The sequence below is a fragment of the Pelophylax lessonae genome, assembly GCF_965119305.1.
Source record: "Pelophylax lessonae genome assembly, chromosome: 10".
Lineage (NCBI taxonomy): Eukaryota > Metazoa > Chordata > Amphibia > Anura > Ranidae > Pelophylax > Pelophylax lessonae.
The window spans coordinates 238,307,450-238,335,240 of NC_138777.1; the positions used below are offsets into that span (position 1 = coordinate 238,307,450).

Below are 27,791 nucleotides of genomic sequence, written 5' to 3' on the forward strand. Positions count from 1 at the left end.
CCCATTCAGTAACAGGCAATGTCATTCATTGTGAATAGTTCCCCATTCAGTAGCAGGCAATGTCATTCATGGTGAATGGTTCCCCATTCAGGAGCAGGCAATGTCATTCATTGTGAATGGTTCCCCATTCAGTAACAGGCAATGTCATTCATGGTGAATGGTTCCCCATTCAGGAGCAGGCAATGTCATTCATTGTGAATGGTTCCCCATTCAGGAGCAGGCAATGTCATTCATTGTGAATGGTTCCCCATTCAGGAGCAGGCAATGTCGTTCATTGTGAATAGTTCCCCATTCAGGAGCAGGCAATGTCATTCATTGTGAATGGTTCCCATGCTGCTGACTTACAGTTTAATACAACGTTACGTTCTTTCAAATCAGGACTGTGTTTTTACCACGCTATACCAACCCAACACATCGACCACCAGAGGGGTCATTATAATACATCTGTTTCAGAGTCTTCAGTTGGATTTTTTTTCTGCATGTAGCGCCCTCCTAGACAGGTTGCTAGGAAAGCTGGCCAGATTTAGATCATTTTGGTTCCACTGTAACTAGTGGAGCAGTGTGTGATTGCTTTGGGCTGTTCTGGGCTCTGCAGGATGCAGGTTTGATTGCTCTCCCCTGTCTTCTGGAGGATTCCAGAATGTAGTGGGTTGAGAGGATGCAGATCAGCCGTCTGAATATTTATGTAGTCTCAGCCAATCCCTGGAGTAGGGTGCCCAGAAGATGGCTGGGGGTGCACCAATAGTGAATCAATAGTCCGGGGCTTGAGGTAGCCCTAAACTTGTCCAGGAGAAGCTCCTACTGCCCTTCTGGGCAGCCCAGATGAGAGTTCTACATGTGCTCATCGGGTCCCAGCTGTGACAGAATTAGGGGGGGGGGGCTAGGGGGTGGCGGGGCTGGGAATGGGGGGGCGGGGGGGGGACAGGGGGGCGAGGGGCTGTGTAAGCTAAAAATCTCTGAAGATAAGTGAAGGATTTTACTGAGGATCTGGTTTGCAGGATCCACTGAGGAATTGTCTATCTGGTATTGGAGGGAGGCTTCCAAATACCCAGGAACATTGTGAGTACAGACTTGAGTTAGGGGATCCTAGTGACTGTGGCAACTGCTGTTCCTGGCAACTCAACACTAGTGCTTGCCTGGCATGGGGCATTTATGAAGGTGTCTCAGTGCTGTCCATTTGCTGGGCTTTGTTAAGGGAACTGTCCTGAGAAGTAGTATACCAGTGAAGAGTGTCTTCCATTTATTACTCTGCGTTCATGGAGTATCCACAGGTTCATATGCTCTATAAAAGTTATACAGCAAAAAATCCTATAAAGGCAACCCCTAGACCAGCGGTCACCAACCAGTGGTCTCTGGACCACTGATGGTCCATGGGAAAATTGTGGTGGTCCCCAGGGGTTCTGCATTGTGGAGGATGTATACTTCCCAATGCTGACAGTATTGACTGAATTGACTGTTAGTGCGCATTGATACTCAATGTCTTCTCTGTACTTTTGGCTTCTGTGAACTGTGAGGGAGGCGCCGGGAGTAGTACAGAATCCAGGAGGTGAAAAAAAAGGAGACTTCCAATGGCAGCGCTGATAACAGACTGTGGGAGGGAGCACAGAGCTTAAGGACATGGCAGGATAAGGATGTGAGATCCAATGATCAGTAAGACAGCAATGCAACGTGGGTGGGAGGGGCAGAGAAGCGGAACATTGTGTGTATAAGGCAGCAGTGTGATCCAGGGGGAGGGGGACAGAGAGAAGGAACACTGTGTGTATAAGGCAGCAGTGTGATCCAGGGGGAGGGGGACAGAGAGAAGGAGCATTGTGTGTATAAAGCAGCAGTGTGATCCAGGGGGAGGGGGGCAGAGAGAAGGAGCATTGTGTGTATAAAGCAGCAGTGTGATCCAGGGGGAGGGGGGCAGATAAGGAGCATTGTGTGTATAAGGCAGCAGTGTGATCCAGGGGGAGGGGGCAGATAAGGAGCATTGTGTGTATAAGGCAGCAGTGTGATCCAGGGTGAGGGGGGCAGAGAGAAGGAGAATTGTGTGTGTATAAGAAAGCAGTGTGATCCAGGGGGAGGGGGGCAGAGAGAAGGAGCATTGTGTGTATAAGAAAGCAGTGTGATCCGGGGGGAGGGGGGCAGAGAGAAGGAGCATTGTGTGTATAAGGCAGCAGTGTGATCCAGGGGGAGGGGGCAGAGAGAAGGAGCATTGTGTGTATAAGGCAACAGTGTGATCCAGGGGGAGGGGGCAGAGAGAAGGAGCATTGCGTGTATAAAGCAGCAGTGTGACCCAGGGGGGAGGGGGCAGAGAAGGAGCATTGTGTGTATAAGGCAGCAGTGTGATCGGGGGGGGCAGAGAAGGAGCAATGTGTGTATAAGGCAGCAGTGTGATCCAGGGGGAGGGGGGCAGAGAGAAGGAGCATTGTGTGTATAAGGCAGCAGTGTGAACCAGGGTGAGGGGGGCAGAGAGAAGGAGCATTGTGTGTATAAGGCAGCAGTGTGATCCAGGGTGAGGGGGGCAGAGAGGAGCATTGTGTGTATAAGGCAACAGTGTGATGCAGAGTGCCGAGGGAGGGGTAAACAGAGAGCCAGAGCATTGTGTTTATAAGGCAGCAGTGTGATCGGGGGGGGGGGGGGGGCGGAAAGGTGAAGCTGTGTGTATAAGTCAGCAGTGTAATCCAGGGGGAGAGAGGCAGAGAGCCAGAGCATTGCGTTTATAAAGCATGTAAAATTCATGTTAGTTGTCCGAGGGATTCAAAATTGTGAGTTTAGCGGTCCATTAGGTGAGAAAGGTGGGCGTCCACTGATCTAGACTTCTTATTGAGCCAGGAGCGTGACTATTGCCTGGCTGTCACTGCCCCAATCTGGGGCAAATCAGAGGGCCCTAAATGGGGTGATTGCTACTAATGCAAATGGTAGTTACTTTAAGAATATTTTAAGGAATGCATGATGGGCTTAAGCATTTTTTTTTTTTTTTTGCCTGGAATTCAGCTTTATGTGTCAGTTTTGAATGAAAATATAATCAGCCTGAATAAATTCAATTAGAAAACTGGAAACCTAGATGTGTAGAGATTATTGTAAGATGGGGGTGGGTGGGGGGGTTCCTGGCAGAGGAATTCAGATTTCCTGGCTGGAGATGATGTAGCGGCGTCTTTCATGAGTTGATAATTCCTGTATAGAGCTCAGCTCATCTGTAGCTATGGTTGTGTGGAGCTGCCAGACTTCTGTGCTGTTTTGCTTCAAAGCTCCTCTGATATTTTCTTCTTTCATTCACTCGGCGAGTGTTAGAGAACGAGTGGGTAGGAGATGGCAAAAAATGGATGTTGATGCCAGGTGCATTCTGTGATTCACATCAACTTATCCCATTATGGAAGTTTGGATGAGCTAAACAGGACGTGTGTCCCTTGAAGTCTCTGTGATGTCAGATTTCCAGCCAATAGATACTGGGAGCTCCTAGAAGCTGATCAGTAGAGAGGAGGAGAGCTTTTGGATCAAAGGTTCATTCTCCACCATTGGTCTACACAGGCGAGCCAATCCTTCTGATTCTTCTGACCTCCTACCAGTTCACCCTTTGGTATAATTTACTCCAAGAGCGCACACCATTTCTGAATGGAGACTCCATGGTACCTTATGAGGACCTGGGCTATGCATGATGCCCAGGCACACCCAGCTGATGATGCCCCTGTATACAGGATCTGCCCATCGTGCCATGCCATTGTTTAATACAAATTCTAGAATGCCTATTGGAGAACTCATGCTGCCTACACTTCCCGAGGCGCAGATGAAGTGACCATGCCTCCTGAAAAGGTTGGACTTTGGAAATCCCATGAGAAGACACATCTACAATGGAACCTCTGGAGACCTCAGATGGCCATCTTGTCGGGGAACCTTATATAAATAGGGTTTCCTGTGTAGTTCAGGCATGGCTGGAGCAAGTTCTAGGTCAGGGAAAGAGACCCTGCTGGCCAAAGAAAGCCATCGGAAAAAAAAATGAGCAAAATAATATAAAATACTAACCTTGGCCTGGCTTCTAACACTTCCGGGAGGCACAGATGAAGTCACCATGCCTCCTGAAAAGGTTGGACTTTGGAAATCCCATGAGAAGACACTTCTACAATGTGCTGGGGGTGGTTTTGGTAATTATTCCTGACCTGGTCTGTGAAATAAGTGGGAGTGGAGAAGGTATGTCTGTTACCTAAATTTTCTAAGCTTCTCCACCTACCTAGCTGGAGGTTGGTTAGTATCCCTGTCCTCTGATGTCACCTGTATGCATCCCACAACTCCATCTCAGCAGAACCCCCCCCCCCCCCCCCTATACATTATACACATACAAGGCCTTCCTGCCTCAACGCTACCTAAAAAGGATAAAAATAATCAACATATTAGAGGTAAAGAGGCTCGGATTTATCCCCAGCTATGCAGGGATTTTGCAGAGGTTTTCTTCCAATTCCTGGAAATCTACAGATGGTTCTATTGAAGCAGAAAATATCCGGAGAGAGAACGGAGCTCCCGGCACGCCATCACAAGGGAATGCGGCAAGGACAAGCGGAATCCCGCAGCCTAATTGTGCCAGTTCTGTCACCGGTCCTCACAAAACCGTCTGCTCGTTAGAGGCAACAATGTGCCATTTCTGGCCCCAAAACCCTCCTCAATTCCCTTCCTCATCATCAGAGGCTTTCATTAGGGCCTTCACAGAGACAAGAAGGTTATGTGGCCGGAATACACTGTGCAGCAGACTTCAGGAACCCGAGGATAGGGAGGAACTACAACCTCGGGCAAACGGAAATTCAAACATAGGATGCAAATGTAGCACCCCCCTACCGTAGAGCGCTAGGCAAATTCAGCTTTGGCTCCTTTAGTCAAGGGAGCAATGATTGTTTAGGAAAGAAAAGCCGGCACATCGGTGTATACTCTGCAATCTTGTGTTTTTTGGCAGGTAACAAATGACAGCCACAAATGTCAACGCGTTTCAGCCAATTGGTTTTATTTATTCATTGAGTCATGAATAAGGCCAGTTTGGCTGAAACACATTGACATTTGTGACTGTCATTTGTTACCTGCTAATGAACAAAGGATACACACTGCGGAGTGCCGGCTTTTCTTTGCTTTTACGGATTGTATGGATGAGGAGTCAGCTGCCTCTGCCAGAGCACCAGTGATAACGCTGCATTATAATACTGGGAGGTAGTAGCACCTGTAAAAAGAGGTTGCAGCGCTCAAATAATGATTTAAAGTGGCAAATAATCCAAAATACTGATGTGAAAAAAGGGTGTGTATGACAATTCAGTCCGTAACAACATATAAAGTCCTTGAAATAAATCCACAGATGTGTGCTGATATTCAGTGCCAGTAAAATTAAAGCAGACACTCCTCCACCAGTGATCCTTCACCAAGATAAGAATGTGCATTCACCAGACCGATATGCTGCCTGGTTAGGACAGCAAATGCGTTATTAATGTAGTATCAGGTCTTGAGTAAAGTCAGATATAAGGGGGTTCACACCAGAGGATATCTCCTTCTTCAATACTCCAACAGGACAGGTGCACAAATCAGCAGACATAGGAGAGAGAAATATTCTCATGGTGTAGTATTTATTTATTTAAAATAAAGCATAACAGGCAACTCTAAGAGCCCATTCAGACTAGCGCGACACGACTTTGGGGGACGACCTGTGAAGACGCGTGCACCGCTGTGCACTGTGACTTCGGCGCAACTTACAGAGACTTCACATAATGGAAGTCAATGCAAGTCGCCTCCAGGTCGCCCCAAAGTAGTACAGGACCCTTTTTCTAAGTCGGAGCGACTTGTGTCACTCCTATTAAAACGGGTCCTGTGCTAATCAATGGACCGCGAAAAAGCGCGACTTGTCAGGCTGACAAGTCGCCTGACAAGTCGCGCTAATGTGAATGGGCTCAAAAGCTGAATAAAACCTCCAATATTGATGTTTAATTATTAAATAAAATGCAAACGTCAATGAAAGCACTTACAGAAGGAGCCACCAGACTCAGAGTAGTACTGGTGGCTATGGACCTCTGGCATGCAGCACTGCCCCAGCAAAGCATGATCCAATTTGCTACAACAGGGGTAAATTCCTTCCTGATCCCCCGAGAGGCAATCGAATATTCCCTGGATCAACTTTACCTATAAATATTAGTACCCACTTATATTATGTACACCCAAGAAAGAATCTAGACTTTTTTTTAAAGCAATCTACTGAGTTGGCCAGAACCCCCTCTGGCGGAAGTCTATTCCACATTTTCACAGCTCTTACTCTCCAACTGTGAAAAAAACCATTCCGTTTTTGGAGACAAAATCTCTTTCAGAAGAGGCTGAAACTAAGGAGATAAAACAATAATTCTCCCACTCTACAAGACTCTGGTCCGGCCACATCTGGAGTATTCTGTCCAGTTCTGGGCACCGGTCCTCAGGAAGGATGTTCTGGAACTGGAGAGAGTCCAGAGAAGGGCAACAAAAATAATTAGGGGAATGGAGGACATCAGCTATGAGGAAAGACTACAAGCACTAAACCTATTCTCTCTGGAGAAGAGACGATTGAGGGGGGATATGATATCAATGTACAAATACTGTACTGGAAACCCTAGCATAAGGAACAAACTTTTCAGAGAAAGGGAATATAAAAGGACACGCGGCCATTCACTAAAATGAGGGGTATGATACTGGGGGTATACAATGTACAACATACAAGGGGTATACAATGTACAACATACAGGGGTATACAATGTACAAAATACAGGGGGTATACAATGTACAACATACAGGGGGTATACAATGTACAACATACAGGGGGTATACAATGTACAACATACAGGGGGTATACAATGTACAACATACATGGGTATACAATGTACAACATACAGGGGGTATACAATATACAACATACAGGGGTAAACAATGTACAACATACAGGGGTAAACAATGTACAACATACAGGGGTATACAATGTACAACATACAGGGGTATACAATGTACAACATACAGGGGGTATACAATGTACAACATACAGGGGGTATACAATGTACAACATACAGGGGGTATACAATGTACAACATACAGGGGTATACAATGTACAACATACAGGGGTATACAGTGTACAACATACAGGGGTATACAATGTACAACATACAGGGGTATACAATGTACTACTGACAGCAAACACACACACATCATAGGTTGAACTGGATGGACTGATGTCTTTTTTTTAACCTCACTAACTATGTAACTATGTAAGAAGAAGAGTCCGATTAACTGGGACAAGTCTGTCTTACTACCGCTGGACCCACTCGGGGCTGCGTTGCCACCACTGGCATCGCAGGTTTTGGTGGTGGAGGAGTTTTGGTATCTGGGAGTGATAGTGCACCCTGATTTGGGGGCGATATGTTAAACTTAATGTTACCCCACTATTACATAGGTTTAAAGAGAAGTTGGCCAGCTGGGTCAAATTGCCTCTGTCGGTTGTAGGCTGATGTAATCTGATCAAGATGATATGGAATCCGCAACTACTGTATGTTCTACACAATGCACCTATTTGGATTCTGATCCATATTTTCAAAAAATTAAATACTGTGTACCGAGCACTTATTTGGAAGAAGCAGTCTCCTAGGATTCGCCTGGAGACATTACAGGAGGCCAAGGATAGTGGTGGTTTAGCTGTCCCCAACCCATTCTATTATTATTTGGCGGCCCAGCTACAACTCCTTACGGGCTGGCTGCAGGATAATGATGGTGATCCTGTTCGACAGATCCTTGTGGCGCATCTGGCGGATGGGGCACTGGTAGAATTACTGGCAGAAGAAGAGTCCAGTAGACCTTCAAAGCTTTACTTGGGATACGGTATGGCAGACAAATTCTCATTATTCTGGCAGCAGTTGGTAGTGCTCTCCCCAGGGCTGGCATACTTCATCCTGTCCCTGTCAATGCTCCTGATTAGGGTACCAAGACTTTTTAATCATTTTTTTTTTTTTTTTAACTCTTCATAGTCCACATAACTGGGAACGTGGTGGTGGTAGTGGTAGTGGTGGTGGTAGTGGTGGTGGTGGTGGTGGGGGGGTATGTCCTTTGCCTTTACACTTTGCGTTAAAGGGTTTACCTCTGTCCCACATGAGAATGTTGGGTGATACGGGCACGATGATGTTGTTGGGGTAATAAGGCCTATGATGAGACGTATTGAGTATTTCTATAGTAAAGCGCAGTTCTGCCTATCCCAATCACGCCGCATGTATTCCGCGTCTCTGTTCATTCCCAGATGGGCTCAGTAAAAGTATTCTGATCTGACAGAAGGAACACTAAGAAGGAGCCCACGCTGAGCCGAGTCCCCGCCACCAGCCTATGGCTTATTATCAGCCAAAGCCAAGCCATTGATGGGATGAAGTATAGCAATACATTGCAGTCACTGGATGGGTGCCTTTCATTGCCATCCAGGCCATTTAGCTTATGGCACATCAAGGAACGGCTTGTTAAGTGCAGATAAAGGGGGATGGAATGGTGTCAGGATGTCTTAAACACGCGGCTTCTTGATGTGACATCTTTATGTCTCCTGTTGACTCTCGGAAAGGCCATTTATCTCACAAATGGAAGGAGATTTAACCTACATAGAAGATGAAAGAGCAAGAGTCGGCCTTTATTTCAAACATCGCCAAGCTGGACATGTAATGAATTCAGATAACAGGAAGATCTAATAAACGAGGAGTAATTATTGGACAACTGGGGCAACATAACTCAGAGAAGACGCCGGAAACTTTACAGCTTAGTTATCTTTTATTTGTTCAGTTGGACGCGGACAGCCGCTGGGAGCTGCAGATCTGCGCAATCTTCCCAGTAAAATATTTACAATGTGAAGATACTTCTAGAAAAACTGCACTTACCCTGCAGCCTACCGCCCCCCCCTCCCCCGACCCAACGTAACCCGGCTTCCCTTTACCCAGGCAGCATTGGTGTGCGCAGCCCATTGCATTACTTTATGCACCCCAGAGCACAAACTCTCATACGTGTATATCAGTAGGGCAGTGGCGGCTGGTGCATTGGGGGCGCAGGGGCGCCGCCCCCCTCTCCATGGGTACGGCCCCTTAATCTACATGCGGGGCACCGGATGCATGGACTTCAATGGGGCTTTTTTTTTTTTTTTTTTTTTAGCCATGTGATTAGAGCCAGAGGCTCTAATAGGCTAAAAAAAGGGTGGGCCCCGAGCCCATCCAGTTGTGTGACAATAGCGAATGAAAATTTGTCACACAGATTCTCCTCCTGGCCAATCGGGAAGCGGGTCTTGAGACCCGTTTCCCGATTGGCCGAAAGGAGAAGCCATGCCATTGGGCATGGAGGAGGAGGTAGGAGACGCAGAAGACAGGAGGAAGAAGCCGAAGCGGCCGCCTCCTGCTGTTGCAGATATCTAAGCAGGGTGAGTGAGCGGGGGGAGGGGGGGTCCTGTCCTCTGTCCCCTGTCCTGTCCTGTCCTGCTGTGGTCCTGGGGGGGGGGGGTATGGTGCGCGGCCTGGTGTGGTCCTGGGGGGGGTATGGTGCACGGCCTGGTGTGGTCCGGGGGGGGGGGGTTTGGTGCGGTCCGTCCCATGGAGCACCAGCCGCCACTGGTGGACGGGTGTCAGTAGGGTAGAGATTGGTGTCAGTAGGGCAGAGATTGGTGTCAGTAGGGCAGAGATTGGTGTCAATAGGGCAGAGATTGGTGTCAGTAGGGTAGAGATTGGTGTCAGTAGGGTAGAGCTTGGTGTCAGTAGGGCAGAGATTGGTGTCAGTAGGGCAGAGATTGGTGTCAGTAGGGCAGAGATTGGTGTCAGTAGGGCAGAAATTGGTGTCAGTAGAGCAGTGGATGGTGTCAGTTGAGCAGAGAGGAGTCTATAGGGACTTACTCCACAGATAGTACTGGCACAAAGAAGACGTTACCAGTAGGATGTACACATTGTGGGGTGAAGTAAGTATGCATACGGGAAGGGGGGGGGGTACTTTCCTGCCACCTGCCACCCCCCCCCCCCCCCACCTACCTTCCTGCCCAGGCCAATTTTTAGATTTCACAATCTGTCACACTTTCCATGACAATTTTGCGGTCATGCAATACTGTGCCCATGTGACAGTGTTGTCATTTTATTCACACAACTTGCCGACCAGCTGTAGTTTTACAGCGGCAGGTCGGCTCTGTCCTGTGAAACGACGAACCTGTACATCGCTTTGCGGGACCACTAGTGGGGGCGCACGCCCATTCGCCACAGGGGAAGCTAATTAGCGGGTCCGGCAGATGCAATTGCCGCCGGGCACCCGCGATCGCTCCCTGTGGAGACAGAACGGCGGTCTAATGTTATAAACACGGCAGACCGCTGTTCTGTCAGTAATGTACACAGGGATCTTCTCATTTAGGAACACAGGTCTCTGTGTTCACGCAGAAAGCCCATCCCCCACACAGTTAGAAAGCACCCTCTATGGACACATTTAACCCTTTGATCGCCCCTGGTGTTAACCCCTTCCCTGCCAGTTTCATTAGTACAGTGACAGTGCATATGTATAGCACTGATTACTGTAGTAATGTCACTGGTCCCCCCCCCCCCAAAAGTGTAAAAAATGTCAGTTAGGGGTCCGATCTGTCCGCCGCAATGTCACAGTCCCGCTAAAAATCGCTGATCGCCGCCATTATTAGTAAAAAAATAAAAATAATATAAAAATGACATAAATCTTTCCCCTAGTTTGTAGATGCGATATCTTTTGCACAAACCAATCAATATATGCTTATTGCGATTTTCTTTTACCAGAAAACGGATCACTGTATTGGTGTCACTGGTCCCCAAAAAATGTCACTGAGTGTCAGATTTGTCACAATCCTGCTAAAAATTGCTACTCGCCGCCATAACTAGTTAAAAAATAAAAATAAAAATAAATAAATATATCCCATAGTTTAGTTTGTAGATGTGATAACTTTTGCACAAACCAATCAATATACGCTTATTGGTATTTTTTTTTGGGATACACAATACTTTATTATAAAATATTGGGGAATATTTAGTACCCAAATGATGTAGATATATGAATAGTCTGGGAAAGGAAGAGAAAATGGGAGGAGAATCTTTGCAGGCACATATTATATTACCGTTCTACCCAACAAAGGGAAAGATACAACTCTGTGTTCTGTTGGAGTTATAAATCAATTTCATTATTAAATGGAGATACAAAGTTATCTGCGAAAGTCCCAACCACAAACTAATCCCAGAATGGACCCATCCCAGGCAGTCAGGGGTCATCCCTGGAAGAGAAGGGAAAGATTATGGGATGAAGACCCGACTTCTACTACAAAACCCGAGAACAATCACCAGATATATTACTGTCAATCGATGCCAGTTCTCCTTTTGTGGCTTTTTTGGTCGCCATTCTTGACCATAAAACGGATCCACAGTTGCCATCGACAGAGCAAAGGAGCGGACAGCTTTTTGTTTTAATAACTCTTCAGCTGATGTTTTGGGTCTTGGATGCACTTTTTTTGTAAGAAATATTTTACCCTAATACATCACCCCTGAAGAAAGAGAGAAACTCTGAAACGCGTCGGGTGTTTTTGTAGGGTTTTTATTTCCACCTTTGTCACCAACCATTATGCCACTATGTGAGGAGGTTTGCTTTTTTCTGGTTCCAGGTTACATAGTTACATAGTAGGTGAGGTTGAATAAAGACAATAGTCCATCCAGTTCCCCCTGTGTAGGTGTGTGTGGCTGTAATCATCTCACATAGCCCTGAATGTTCTGATCCTTGAGATGTAAGTCTAAGAGTCTTTTGAAAGCCACCATACTTCCCCCAGAAACCACCTCTTGTGGTAGAGAATTCCACAATCTTGTAGCCCTAACAGTAAAGAACCCCCCACGTTGCCTGAGGTTAAAACGCTTCTCCTCTAAACGCATTGTATGTCCTCAAGTCCTCATGCAATCCCTTTGACTGAACAGCTTTTTTTCTAAGCTGAGATCCCCATTGAGATATTTATAAATTGCTATCATGTCCCCCCTCAGACGTCTCTTCTCCATGGAGAATAAATCAAGCGATTGCAGACGCTCTTCATAATTAAGGTCCTCCAATCCCCTAATTAGTTTAGTTGCCCTTCTCTGGACTCTCTCCAGCTCCAACACATCCCTCCTGAGGACTGGCGACCAGAACTGGACAGAATACTCCAGATGCGGTCGGACCAGAGTTTTATAAAGTGGAAGGATTATAGTCTTATCTCTGGAATACATCCCTTTCTTTATGCATGCTAATATTCTGCAAGTGTTTGTCCTTTTGTAGCAGATTGTTGTTTTAACACCAACGTTCAATAAACTTTGTACCTTTCTACTTTTATATATCATCTTTTTTTGACTGCTTGTTTATTGTTACTTAATTAAAGCGGAGTTCCGGCCTTGGGGGTCAATTTGAGCTAAAAATCCCCCCGGGACAGTCAGGGCTAGCACATTCCACAATGGATAGCCTCTGAACTGTCCCGGGTCGCACTTAACTGTAAGAAGAAATACTTTCCTTGAAAATTTCTTCTCCAGCGCTGCCATCTCAGGTGTGGGCAGCTGAAGCTGTAGCGTCCCTCTTCGTGTCCTCTTCCGTGACGTCGGAGTCCCACAATGCACTGCCCCGGCCCCGCTCGTCATTTCTGGTGCAGGCGCGGCATCCCTGCACAGCTTCAGGGCATGCCCAGAAGCTGTTTAGCAGTGAATAGCACACCTGCACCGGAAGTGACGGCGGGGTCGGTGCAGGCGCATTGATTCCTGGGAGCGATGACGTTCAGCTCCCAGGAATCAATGCAAACAGGAAGTGACGGCACGGGCCGCGGCCGCAGAGGGAGGAAGGAAGGCAAGTATATTTTCTTCTATAAAAATTTAAGTGACCAAAAAAAAAAAAATGGGCACTATCCATTTCTCTTTCAGGTTTCCCTTAGCAAGTGGATGGCCCAAAATCGATTTTATCGATTTTGTGGCCGGAACTCTGCTTTAAATACAATTTTCTAGGACCTTAAAGTCCCACTCAGAGGCACTTCCTGTCCTTTTTGTATTTCAAATGGGATGTTGGCCTGTTCTTATCTATTGTTTTCACTCCCATTCTTTGCTTTAAATCACAACTCCTAGCAAACCTCCCTGAATTTCCCCTGATAGAATAATTCTTACCTCCCTCCCCCCCTCCCAACACAAATATCCCCCCTCCCTCCCAACACAAATCTCCTCCCCCCAATCTCCCTCCCAACACAAATCTCCTCCCCCCCAATCTCCCTCCCAACACAAATCTCCTCCCCCAATCTCCCTCCCAACACATATCCCCCCTCCCAACACAAATCCCATCTCCCTCCCAACACAAATCTCCTCCCCCCAATCCCCCTCCCAACACAAATCTCCTCCCCCTCTCCCAACACAAATCTCCTCCCCTCCTCCCTCCCAACACAAATCTTCTCCCCCCAATCTCCCTCCCAACACAAATCTCCTCCCCCTATTTCCCTCCCAACACAAATCTCCTCCCCCCTAATCTCCCTCACAACACAAATCTCCTCCCCCAAATCTCCCTCCCAACACAAATATCCCCCCTCCCAGCACAAATCTCCCCCCCTCCCTCCCAACACAATTTCCTCCCCCCTCCAAAAACAAATCTTCTCCCCCCCTCCCTTCCAACACAAATCTCCTCCCCTCCCTCCCAACACAAATCTCCGCCCCTCCCTCCCAACACAAATCTCCACCCCCTCCCTCCCGACACAAATCTCCTCCCCCCAATCTCCCTCCCAACACAAATCCCCCCCCTCCCTCCCAACACAAATCTCCTCCCCCCAATCTCCCTCCCAACACAAATCTCCTCCCTCCAATCTCCCTCCCAACACAAATCTCCTCCCCTCCTCCCTCCCAACACAAATCTCCTCCCCTCCTCCTTACCAACACAAATCTCCTCCCCCAATCTCCCTCCCAACACATATCCCCCCTCCCAACACAAATCCCATCTCCCTCCCAACACAAATCTCCTCCCCCCAATCCCCCTCCCAACACAAATCTCATCCCCCTCTCCCAACACAAATCTCCTCCCCTCCTCCCTCCCAACACAAATCTTCTCCCCCCAATCTCCCTGCCAACACAAATTTCCTCCCCCTATTTCCCTCCCAACACAAATCTCCTCCCCCCTAATCTCCCTCCCAACACAAATCTCCTCCCCCAAATCTCCCTCCCAACACAAATATCCCCCCTCCCAACACAAATCTCCTCCCCCCTCCCTCCCAACACAATTTCCTCCCCCTCCAAAAACAAATCTCCTCCCCCCCTCCCTTCCAACACAAATCTCCTCCCCTCCCTCCCAACACAAATCTTCGCCCCCTACCTCCCGACACAAATCTCCTCCCCCCAATCTCCCTCCCAACACAAATCTCCCCCCTCCCTCCCAACACAAATCTCCTCCCCTAATCTCCCTCTCAAGACAAATATCCTCCCCCCTCCCTCCCAACACAAATCACCTCCCCCCCTCCCGTCCAACACAAATCTCCACCCACCTCCCTCCCTTCCAACACAAATCTCCTCCACCCTTCCTCCCAACACAAATCTCCTTTCCCAATCCCTGTTGTGCCCCCCCCCATCAACCTCACATGATACCACAGTGCCCAGGGCAGCCTCCCCTCCTGCCCACCCCTTGTCCTGGTCCCAATGACATGGCAAATCTTTACTTTTTGAGTTCAGGTCTGATTTAAGAATAAAAAGAATCATCCAGAAGGACTCACCAGATATCAGACTTGGAGTTGTAGCCGTTCCGGGTGAAGATCTCTGGGCTCATGTAGGAAGCGGTTCCTGTGACGGTAGTTGCCAGTTCCGATGGCACGAGCACGCGAGACACTCCAAAGTCACCTAATCCACCAATGAAATGAAGACAGTTAGATCTGTCCCGCCACAATGTCATGATGACAGTTGGAACCAACACAACCTGCGTCAGGGGCTTAGAGAACTCCGAAACCTCAGGATCAGTATGACAGCCAGGCAACGAGCATTTAGAAGGAGGAATTAGCATTCCTCCACAGCTGGGACATAAACAGCAAGAAAAACTTGCAGAGGGTCAAACCCTTCCTCCTGCTTTATCCAAATATATAAAATAACTTTCTTTAGAATCACTTTAAGCCTCTCCTATGATATCCAAAACTTTACAAATTACATGGCTGGGGTTTTTCTTTAACCTCTTCAATGCCGGGCACTTTCACCCCCCCCCCCCCCCTTCCTGCCCAGCTGCCAATGTTCAGCTTTCAGCGCTGTCACACTTTGAATGACAATTGCGCGATCATGCAACACTGTACCCATGTGACATTTTTATCATTTTTTTGAGACAGATAGAACTTTCTTTTGGTGTTATTTAATCACCACTGGAGTTTTTATTTTTTTGCAAAATTTTGGAAAAATATTTGGAAAACAAAAGTTTTCATTAGTTTCTGTTATAAAATTAGTAAGTCAATTTTCTTCACTGATGTGCACTGATGAGGCTGCACTGATAAAGCTGCACTGATGGGCACTGATAAGGCTGCACTGATGGGCACTGATAAGGCTGCACTGATTTGACATTGATGAGGCTGCACTGATGGGCGCTGATGTGGCTGCACTGATGGGCGCTGATGTGGCTGCACTGATTGACATTGATTAGGCTGTACTGATGGGCACGGATGAGGCTGCACTGATGAACCTGCACTGATGGGCGCTGATGAGGCTGAACTGATGGGCGCTGATGAGGCTGCACTGATGGGCGCTGATGAGGCTGCACTGATTGACATTGAATAGGATGCACTGATGGGCACTGATAGGCTGCACTGATGGGCACTGATGAGGCTGCACTGATGGGCACTGATGAGGCTGCACTGATGAGGCTGCACTGATGGGTGCTGATGAGGCTGCAGTGATGGGTGCTGATGAGGCTGCACTGATGGGCACTGATAAAGCGGCACTGATAAGCTGCACTGATGGGCACTGATGGGGTGCACTGATAATCAGGGCACTGATGAGGATGATCAGTGCCTGATTATCAGTGTAAACAATGTACTCTCAGACCCGTCAGTTATCAGCTCTCCTTTCCTCCCACAGACACAGCTGATCACATGGTAAAGGGGTGCTGTGATTGGCCCTTTACAGCGATCTGTGATCAGCTTTGTCCAAAGCTAACAGGTGCAGTCACAGAGCGCACACAACGCCTCACCCCAGGGGGGCGTGCGGGAGGCGCGGTTCTAGGAGGACGTCTATGGATGCCCTGCCAGAATTAGAGCGCCATGCTGTGCTCTTTTATCCAGCTATACCGCGGGCGGGAAGGGGTTCATTCACGGTTTCCCGGTAATAAGTGATATTTCTGATTTGGTAAGCAGTCAGTAAAAACAAGAAAAGAGATCGGCTTTTTCATTAGACATCTAGAAATCGCTAACAAGCTTTCCTTCACCGTCACTGATTTATAATTCATTGCAGATCAAACACTTGTTGCATTCACACGTCATTGCTTCTTCTACCAGCAAAGAGAATATAGATGGATTGCTGGACCCGATTATACCCAGAGATCCCCCCTGGCCACTGATAGGGGGGACCACCAGTCCCCCTGTAGGGGGCCCGGGCACACAGGGGGGCCCCAACAGCACGGGAAATCTGTGCAGTCAGGCAGAGGGGCAATTATAGAGGGAAGCCCCGTGCGGCTGTCTGCAGCACCTAAAAGCCAGTTTCTCCCCCTCCTGCCAGCTTTCAGCTGCTGCGGGGGAGAGACACAGACACAGGGCACCGTTCCTGTAATTGCTTCTCCCACACTGATCCCCTTCCCTGTTCTGCCTGCTTCTGAGCCCCCCCTCCCCGTGTGCCCCCATTTCACTGTGCCGTCCCCCCTCCCAGAGCGCTGCAGGCTTCCCTGTCCTGTAAAAAAAAAAAATAATAATAACACATTCTAAAAAAAAAAAAAAAATAATAATTAAACATTATAATAAATGATTTTAAAAAATTGAAAAATAAAATAATTGTAAACATTTTTAACATTTAAAAAAAATAATAATTAAACGTAATAAATGATTTAAAAAAATTGAAAAATAAAATTATTGTAAACATTTTTAACATTTAAATAAAAATAATAATTAAACGTAATAAATGATTTTAAAAAATTGAAAAATAAAATTATTGTAAACATTTTTAACATTTAAATAAAAATAATATTTTTTTTATGTAGAAAAACTAAATAAAAAAGGCTAATTCAAACAAGTTATCTGTTATGTTTGTGTCAGCTAAAAATTATATTAGTGTATTTTTAGTGAAAATATTGTCTTGATATATTCAGTGGGGGGGCCTGTCAGGTAGGTCGTACGGGGCCCTAAACTGCATTTGCGATCTGCGTTCGGGGCACCATTAACAATACATTGGCTACCACATGCAGACCCCAAGGGCTGCACCTTCACCAGCAGTGCGGGAAACGTGCATGGAATGCACCTTTCCCACACCGCGTTCTGGTGTGAACTGGCCTTAATAAAGCAACAAACATGGTAAATAAGGATAGTATGTCTGGGATCTTGATAAATTGTTATAATTTTACAGCAGAGTTCTTAGTAAAATTGTAAATGTAAAAACAAAATGATACATTGTGCAATTGTGTTGCGGAGAGGACAGTTGGCCTCAGAGGAAAGACTTTATTTGACACTTTAATTATACATAATGCATCCTTTAACAACTCAAACGAGGTTTGCAGGTACAAGACAAAGGTCAGAATACAGACGTAATTGCTTTATACATCACAGGGCCGGGAAAAAGTTTGTTGTTTTATTTTTTTCTACCTGTAACTTATTTCTTATTTTATTGTCAGTGTTATATCTTTTCCTATTTCATATATTTTTTGTTTTTTTTCAGGTGGAATATTGGAAATAAAACCCACAGAAGGAATAAAATCCTGACCAATAATCACATTGGAGGTGAAATGTACACATGGAGGAAAAGGGTTGAGGCATTCAGCTCAACATCTGTGAGCTCGGACCAAAGCGCCTAATCCCAAAGAGGCTTACTGGACAGTCAGAGACCTAATTCTACATATTCCAGCATAGGAGGATGATTGCAAAGTTTAGCTATGTTAGTATCTACCTCTTCCAAATTATTATCTATGGGAACAGATTTCTATTACAGAGGATAAATATCTACAGTCGAGTTTGTTTTTTTTTTTTTTTTTTTTGTTATGGATAGAATAGTGATTGGATTAAAGGGACTATCCCATAAAATGTCTGGGGGTCAGTAAATGCATGGGGCTCAGTAGGTGTTTGATAAAAGATGTTTGGTTGATTGGGGTAAATTAATCTTTTTAGGCCTTTTTTAAGGACCTCTTTAAAACTTGAGTACACCCACCTCATACTCTGTTGGAGAGCCAGTGAGTGCACCCATGGCAAACTCTATGATAGAGCCGGTGAGAACACTCACCTCAGACTCTGTAAGAGAGCCAGTGAGTACACCAATATCAAACTCTATGATAGAGCCAGTGAGTACACTCTCCTCAGACTTGGTTGGAGAGCCAGTGAGTACACCCATGTCAAACTCTATGTATGATAGAGCCGGGGAGTACACCCACCTCAGACTCTGTTGGAGAGCCAGTGAGTACACCCATGTCAAACTCTATGATAGGGGCAGTGATTACGCTAACCTCAAACTCTGTTGGAGAACCAGTAAGGACATCCACCTCAAACTCCACTGGAGAGCAAGTAAGTATAACCAAGTCAAACTCTGTTGGAGAGTCAGTAAGCACACCCAACTCATAGATAGCAAGCAATTGTGCTACAAGTTTGAAAATGACTTGCTAAGCTATTGTTAGACTTGCCAAGCATCACAAGTTTGTTGCACAATTGCAGCAAGCCTGCGTTGCATGACTCCAGATCATCGTTCTTTGCAAAAATTCTGCAAACCTGCTGCAAGTTCTGGTTCAGTTACTGTGGCTGAATAATCATACTGTAGACTTGCAGAGCTCTTGCTGTAGACTCACCAATGCAACTTTTCTCTTGCTAGAGACTTGCCACGCAAATTTGCTACAAATTGGAAAAGATTCACTTGTCCTTCAAGTGCTTTGCAGGTGTACAATTTGAAAGTGAATATGTGCAGCAAGTTAACAGATTTACAATTCAACACTGCCACAAATGTGTTACCAGTTTGCCTTTCTATCTGGGCTCAAACTCCATTGGAGAGTCAGTAGGTATAGGCACGTCAAACTCTGTTGGAGAGCTAGTGAGTACACCTATATCAAACTCAGTTGGAGAGCCAGTAACTACACCCACCGTAAACTCCATAGGAGAGCCAGTGAGTACACCCACCTAAGAGTCTGTTGTAGAACCAGTAGGAACACCAACCTCAAACTCCACTGGAGACCCATTAAGTATACTCATATCAAACTCTGTTGGAGAGCCAGAGAGCACATCAAATTTATCTCTGTCGGAGAGCCAGTAAGCACACCCATTTCAAACCCTGTTGAAGAGCCAGTAACGGCACCCCCTGCAAACTCTGCTGGATAGCAAGTGAGTAGATCCACCTCAAAATCTGTTAGAGAGCCAGTGAGTACATCTACATCAAACCCTGTTGGACAGCTAGTAAGGACATGCATTTCAGACTCTATGGAAGAGCCAGTCAGTACACCCACCTCAAAATATGTTGTAGAACCAGTAACAACACCCACCTCAAACTGCATTGGAGAGCCAATAAGTATACCCACCTTAAACTCTGTTGGATAGTCAGTGAGTACATCCAACTTAAACTCTATTGGATAGCCATTGGGTACAGCCATCTCAAATTCTGTTGGAGGGCCAGTAAATACACCCACTTCATACTCTAGGGGAAAGCCAGTGAGTACACCCACCTCAAAGTCTGTTGGAGAACCGGTAAGGACACCCACCTAAAACTCCTTCGAAGACCCAGTAAATATACTCATTTCAAACTCTGTTGAATAGTCAGTGAGTACATCCAACTTAAACTCTGTTGGGTAGCCAATGGGTAAATCCATCCACAATTCTGTTGGAGCGCCAGTGAGTACACCGACAGTGAACAAAATGGTGCCAAAGAAACTAACTGGGGTGCATTTACCAAAAATTTAGCACTGAAACTTTACAAAGGGTTGGATGAGCAGAAGAGTATAGGGAGCCTTAGGCTTAGAACCCCATTTTTTCCCCAGGCTGCCCGTGTGAAAGAGACCTGAGAAGAAACCTCCTCTGGCTTTGGAGAGATTTCCACTGACTTTCTATTACTTCTTTGGAACATGAAGTGAAGAGAAATCTCCCTGATGGTACACTAACCTAATCTGTCATATTTAACTATTCCCTACTGGATCCAATAATAGAAAAAACATTTAGGTTTTCCATGCACTGTAAGTATAATGCCAATACAGAAATACTCACCGATTTTAAGTGTTCCGTTCATTAAAAAGATGTTTTTTGTCTTTAAGTCTCTATGCATGATCAGCCTGGAAATATAACAAACACAAAGTCTAATGAGAATATTACTGGCGGTGGGGGAGAAGGCTGCAAATGTACCAAACAGTGATGTTGTCAGATGCTATCCAGACATAAAGGGCATCTGCTGCTTATCACAGCTACGGACGCATCAGCAAACATTTGTTCCTGGCTAGATGTAAATCAGATGTATTAATGAATGTAGTAATGAATATTACAGATTTGTCTTACATTCATTTATTTTATTAATGGAAAGGTTAAATGAATTGGAAAGGACAATTCTAAAGGAGAACTCATGGGAAAGGAGGAAAAAGAACAACAAACAATAATCTAGAATTATTTAATCCTGTTTTGACTGGTCACAGAATACATAAGTATAGCATTTTAGAGCCGAATGCTAATCAAACAGATAAATACACATTTGCAAAATATATGTAACTGATTTCTTTCCAAAGGATTTGTCATTCTGTTCAGCTGGTCATGTCATTAACACTGACACACCCCTGCCACACTGCATACCCAGAGAGGGTAACCCCCTGCCCCACTGCACACCCAGACAGGTTAATCCTCACTTTCTTATCTCAACAATGCAGCTTCCTATGTCATTAGACCACCAGACTTTGTCAACGAGCATTGACGTGATTGCGACCAGGCATCAGTAAAGCCAAACCAAGATCGACAGCCGATCTGAAAATCCGCTAGGGGGCCGACATCGCGGGCTCCCTGGACAGGTAAGTGTATATATATCAAAAGTCAGCAGCTACAGGATTTGTAGCTGCTGACTTTTCTTTTTTTTTTTTCCCCAGCGGAACACCGTTTTAAGCTGGCCATTTATATATATATACGGTTAGTTTCTTTCATTCAGCTACCACAAGGGGCTCCAAATTTTCTAAACAAAGGCCAATTTACTGTGCTTTAGACTCTAGTGGGGCCAGACTGTGGCCATTGGGAGTAAAAAATTCACAGCACCTACGTGGTTAGAAGGAGGAGGAATAGTGCCCCATCATTGGTGTTAATGGAAGGAGTAGTGCCCCATCATTGGTGTTAATGGAAGGAGTAGTGCCCCATCATTGGTGTCAGTGGGAGGAATAGTGCCCCATCATTGGTGTCAGTGGAAGGAATAGTGCCCCATCATTGGTGTCAGTGGGAGGAATAGTGTCCCATCATTGGTGTCAGTGGGAGGAATAGTGTCCCATCATTGGTGTCAGTGGGAGGAATAGTGTCCCATCATTGGTGTCAGTGGGAGGAATACTGCCCGATCATTGGTGTCAGTGGGAGGAATAGTGCCCCATCATTGGTGTTAGTGGAAGAAATAGTGCCCCATCAATGGTGCCAGAGGAAGATTTTATGCTCCATGATTGGTGTCAGTGGGAGGAATAGTGCCCCATCATTGGTCCCAGTGGGAGGAATACTGCCCCATCATTGGTGTCAGTGGGAGGAATAGTGCCCCATCATTGGTATCAGTGGGAGGAATAGTGCCCCATCATTGGCGTCAGTGGGAGGAATAGTGCCCCATCATTGGTGTCAGTGGGAGGAATAGTGCCCCATCATTGGTGTCAGTGGGAGGAATAGTGCCCCATCATTGGTGTCAGTGGGAGGAATAGTGCCTCATCATTGGTGTCAGTGGGAGGAATAGTGCCCCATCATTGGTGTCAGTGGGAGGAATGGTGTCCCATCATTTGTGCCAGTGGGAGGAATAGCGTCCCATCATTGGTGTCAGTGGGAGGAATAGTGCCCCATCATTGGTGTCAGTGGGAGGAATAGTGCCCCATCATTGGTGTCAGTGGGAGGAATAGTGCCCCATCATTGGTGTCAGTGGGAGGAATAGTGCCCCATCATTTGTGCCAGTGGGAGGAATAGCATCCCATCATTGGTGTTAGTTAAAGGAATAGTGTCCCCATCATTGGTGTCATTGGGTAGAATAGAGCTCCACCATTGGTGTCAGTGGTAGGAATAGTGCCCCATCATTGGTATCAGTGGGAGGAATAGTGCCCCATCATTGGTGTCAGAGGAAGATTTTATGCTCCATGATTGGTCCCAGTGGGAGGAATAGTGCCCTATCACTGGCGTCATTAGGAATAATCCTGCCCCATCATAGGTATTAGTGGAAGGAATTGTTCCCCTTCTGTGGTGTTAGTGGGAGAATAGTGCCCCCATTGTTGGTGTCATTGGGGAGAATAGCCCTCCACCATTGTTGTTAGTGGGAGAAATTGTGCCCCATCAATGGTGCCAGAGGAAGATTTTATGCTCCATGATTGGTGTCAGTGGGAAGAATAGTGTCACAAGGGCTGGATAAAGGCAAGCAAAGGGCTGCAGTTTGGAGACCACTGAGCTGGCACATAAACAAGGTGGGTGGATTGATTTCCCCCCTCACCAGGACATTGTATTCCAAAATTTTCCAACATGCTCCCTCAACAGAAGTGACTTAAATAATCAACTTCTCTCGAGCGGGGGAGCCCACACACAGGTTGAAATTCGACCAGTTGTATGGGCAGCTTAAATCTTCCTGTAGCTCGCAGAGGAGTTGGGCTTTAACTAAACCTAACAGTCTATACATAATCCCCTCTCCCATGCTGGGATCTTTTGCAGAGAATACCAACAAATAATAAAAACAATAAAGGGGCTGGAGGACCTCAGTTACGAGGAACGACTACAAGCATTTAACGTATTCACCCTGGAGAGGAGACGCTTGAGAGGGGATATGATTGTAATATACAAAATATCTTAATGGTGATTCTAGCACAGGGAGGAAACTATTCAGTTTCAGGTCACTTAAAAGGACATGCGGCCACTCAATGAAGTTGGATGAGAAGTGGTTAAACCTTAAATTGCGTAAGGGGTTCTTTACTGTGAGAGCGGTAAGGATGTGGAATTCCCTTCCACAGTTGGTGGTGTCTGCAGGGAGTATCGAAAATTTAAAAAAACGCTTATATTGGCATTTTAAAGGAACGCAAAATACAGGGATATGTGAAATGCTAGAGACATAAAACACACCCACACAGGTTGAACTTGATGGACTGGTGTCTTTATTCAACCTTACCATCTATGTAACTCTTCCTTATTTCTCATAGTTCTGCGTGCATTGTACATTTATTTTCCCTAGATTCTTGTGTTTAGATTTATTTTACTTCAGGCATAGAAAGTTCCTAATTCAAGCATAGGAGACATTTTTCTAGGTGCTCTGTTGGGTTATTGACACCGGGCAATAGTAGCCTGTGGGTTGATAAATGGATTTTTGTTACATAATTGCTTGATGGGTAATTGCAGGAATGCAAAACAGTCTGTGTGGTTTCTATTTGGCTTCCATTCATAAATATTCCTTATTTTGCTACTGTATTTGTATAGCTAGTAAACCACAATATTGAAGAGTAAGGAAACACAATCGTCTTCAGCTCTGGGCCTCACCTCTCATGAAGATAGGTAACCCCAAGTAACATCTGGATGAACCATTCCATGACGTGTCCTTCTGACATTGCCAGTCCTTTATCTTTCAGCTTTTGAAGGTGATAGTCCAAATCTCCACCCTGGCAGACAAGGGACAGTTTAATATTCTGCAATACCATGTCTTATATCAAAAGTAGGCAATACATCCACAAAACAAATCTCACAGCACCTCCCTTCATAGAACTAAAAATTGTGCAGTTTGCCAGATATACAGACGTAGATTGAAAGAGAACTACTAGGTCTTGTAGTATTTGGCATAATGCACAAGGATATGAGAAATTACCATGAAGTTCCATGACCATAGAAAGATACAAAGCTGCAGAACGAGAGCATTTATGATGGCATCTGAGATACAAGCTGATCCCGAGGTGACCATATGGCCCTGAATTAATGGCAAGGTTCTGGGTTTAGAACGGCAGCTCTTGGCTGTGAAGTGCTCCTGAATCTGTCACTGGTAATAATAATCTGTCCATGTTACCAGCACAGAAAAGACTGGTCTCAGTACAGCAATGGGGCAGAAGTACATTGGTGCCTCACTAAAAATGGAACATGAGCCAATAACATCACCAAGCTACTCATTCATCTCTTCATTATCTCTCGCCTCAACTACCGCAACTCCCTTCTTGTTGGCCTTCCTCTACCCAGACTCAATTTTCTTCATTCTATCATGGATGCGGCTGCCAGACTCATCCACCTTACCGCTCACCATCCCTCCCCCCTCCCCACCAATCTCTCTACTGGTTTCTGCTCACCCAAAACATAAAACTCAAAATTCTATCAAGAGCATACAAAACCACCCACAACTCTGCCCCATGAGACTCTCTACCCCAATCTGTCCAGCTATCTCTTACTCTTTCCGATTAGGTGATCCCTAAAAACCCACCTCTTCAGAGAAGCTTTTCCCATCTTTACCTAAAAACTGAACGTTTACCTTCTCTATCAACTCATTCCTCAGTTACTAACTTTTTGTCACTTGCCCTTCCCTTTTAGATTGTAAGCTTTTATGAGCAAGGCCCGCCTATCACTCTTCTCTTAAATCTTATTGTAGCTGTACTGTCTCCCTTCATACTTTAAAGCTCTGCACAAACTGCTGGCACTAGATACAGTATATATATATATATACACACACACACACAGTATATATATATATATTTTTTTTATGTGTGTGTATATTAACACACACACACACAAAGTATATATATTTTTATATATATTTTTATTTTTTATATTACTTTTGTGAGATACTGTAAATTCAGCATTGCAGTTGGAGAGGAAGTAAGGAGGAACATGGTCACTGGAGAAACTATTTGATTGGATGCTGCTGTTCTATGTGACTCTAGCAGCCATCATGGGTCAAGCATTAGCAGGGACAGGTACCTAGACTTCAGGAACAGTATTAGCGGCAGGGAAAGGATTCAGATGAGGAGGAAAAGCATAGAGTTTGCAACTTCTCTGGACATCTTCCCATGTGGGCAAGAGACGGCCAGGCCACATTCTGCCCCTCCTAACAGGCGTTGTCAGTTCGGTTGACACTTGCTTCTATACACGCTGCTGGAATTCATGGGTGTTCCCGGTTGGGCGGACTTCCCACTGGGTATATTGTAAACTTGCCTTTGCCTTATATTATTACAAGTTCTTACATTGCACCTGGACTGTGCGTATTCTTGTCACCACAACACGCTGCTCCCACATACATGCATATAATACTAGTTACATTCACTACAATCTGATTGTACAATCTCATTTGGCTCTATCAAAAGTTAACCTCTGACGAAACGCGTCGGGAGGGGCCTACGGCGACGCTAGCCCACACGAGGAGACGCGGCGGCCATTTTGTTGGCGGGAATAGGACACGAATCGCCAGGCAAAGGAGTTTTTCACTCAGCGCCAGTACCACCACCATTTTGTAAGCTGCTTTTTACCTATTTTAAACATTAAATAGCTTGTACATGTTACGCTATGAGCCATTGTCTGCTTTATTCCATTGGGTCACTGGATACCTTGATTCCGGGAGGTATGGAGGTATGCTGATTGCCTAGGAGAAGCACTGATCGTGTATTCATGGGAACATGCTCGATATGACCTTTGTTATGAGGGTCTATACTATTTGGTAAGAGGCAGTGTGTGTCTTTTCATCTTGGTGGCGGTCTTGGCATCTGGATTTTCACTACCTACGTGACATATTGATGTGAAGTGCTTTCCTAACACATTGTGGACTTTCCTTTATATGGACTGTCATATACAGATTAGCGCTACACCTTTATTTATATGTTCTTTTGATCTAGTGTTGCATTTGGATCTGTGTCAGCAGCTTTTCGCCTATTTACTTTTATTAATTCACCCAAGCGCAGCAATCATTTCTATTTTAAAAAGTTACATAGTGCCTACCTGACTGGATGTAAATTTAATGGAGAGTTCAGGTAGGTCTTCACACTACATACTATAGCAGTTGGTAAGTTTAAAGCAGATCATATAGAGAACATGTAATGTGCAGTATGTAGTCAGCTTTAGATGCATTTATAACATATTTGATGAAGATCTGGTGGCCATGCCTTCAGTGCCTTAAAGCAGACCTATACCCAGGGGTGTAACTACAGGGGTTGCAGGAGTTGCAATTGCAACCGGGCCCCATGCTCCAGGGGCCTGTGTGGCTCCCCTGTACATCTGGATAGGAGGGGCGTCGGGGGCAGCATGTAGAGAAATCACTGTCCTCCTTTTTCCTCCTGTAGCTGCAGGAGGAAAATGGAGGAGATTGGTTCCTCTGTGTGCTGCCCCCGCTGCCCCTCCTATCCAGTTCACTTGTGTTCTGCTGTCTCTGGGCCCCTGTGTGCTCCCCTGGTCGTCCCCCCACTGTGCTCCCTCCCCTCTCCTGCCGGCTGCTGCAGGGGATGTGTCACAATAGAGAACCAGGAAGGGGTCGGTAAATATGTAATTTACCAGCTCCTTCCTTTTCTGAATGGACAGAGTCATAGTCAGTCACATTGTAAAAAAATAAAATAAAATGATAAAAAAAAAATACAATTAAAAGTACCAAAAAATAAAAACTACTGACACCAGTGGGCGAACTTCCAGGATCGCAAAGGTCACACTTGCGACCGGCCCTGGCATTCCACCACCGTGGGGAGGCCCCAAGATGGCAGGAAGGGGGCCCACTGCAGAACTTGTGAAAGGGTCCCGCTGCGGGACCATAATTAAGGGCCCTGAAATGAGAGTAAAGAGCCCCAGGATAATTTGGAAGAGCCCCAGGCTTAATGGGAAGGGCCCCGGTCAGGGGTCCGGGGGGCCCTTCATGGTTTCTTGCACCGGGGCCCTGAAGGTTCTAGTTACACCTCTGCCTATACCTAACTGTTAACATACACCTAACCATACATGTACTGAACATGTTCAAGCACTGCAATGCAGATACCAAGCGGGAACACTGCATCCTGGGCTCATGCGTATGCGTATTTTAGACTTTCTGGTAGTGTTGATTGCCCATCGTGAATTTGGTCCTATAGGAACTCATGAGAGGACATGGAGACAGCAATCAATGCTGCAAAGACAGATCAGGCTTTACAAATTACAGTGGCCTGAGACAGAGGTGTATTTTGGTTTTGTGCTGCCCTAGGTAAGACTGAAATTGGGCGCCCCCCTCCTATGTAAATTTGCCCCACTCCTTTTTAACGGATGTAACTTCCTCCAAAATTGAAGGACTACAAGTCCCAGCATGAACCCCTGAGATCTCAAAAGAGGGTGGGGGGGGGGTGAGAGTGGGTGGGAGAGAGAGAAGGGTGAGAGAGAGAGAGGGGGAGGTGGGTGAGGGAGGGAGAGAGAGGGGGTGGGGGGTGAAAGAGAGGGGGTGAGAGAGATGGGGGGTGAGAGAGAGAGAGAGAGGGGGGAATCAAAGAGTGAGAGAGAGGATGAGGGAGAGGGGGATGAGAGAGAGAGGGAGACAGAGAGGGGGTGA

General features: G+C 46.0%; 1 protein-coding gene across 1 annotated transcript in view; it reads right to left on the minus strand.

The window, feature by feature from the left end:
• LOC309566038 (serine/threonine-protein kinase Nek11-like) overlaps window positions 1–27,791 on the minus strand; it is a gene marked incomplete at both ends in the record, with an annotated part of 283,675 nt that overhangs the window by 165,669 nt on the left and 90,215 nt on the right. The window contains 3 exons of the mRNA XM_082271061.1: window positions 14,714–14,837; window positions 20,348–20,412; window positions 23,807–23,925. Of these exons, the coding sequence (XP_082127187.1) occupies window positions 14,714–14,837; window positions 20,348–20,412; window positions 23,807–23,925 (308 nt within the window). The remainder of the gene's footprint in view (window positions 1–14,713; window positions 14,838–20,347; window positions 20,413–23,806; window positions 23,926–27,791) is intronic.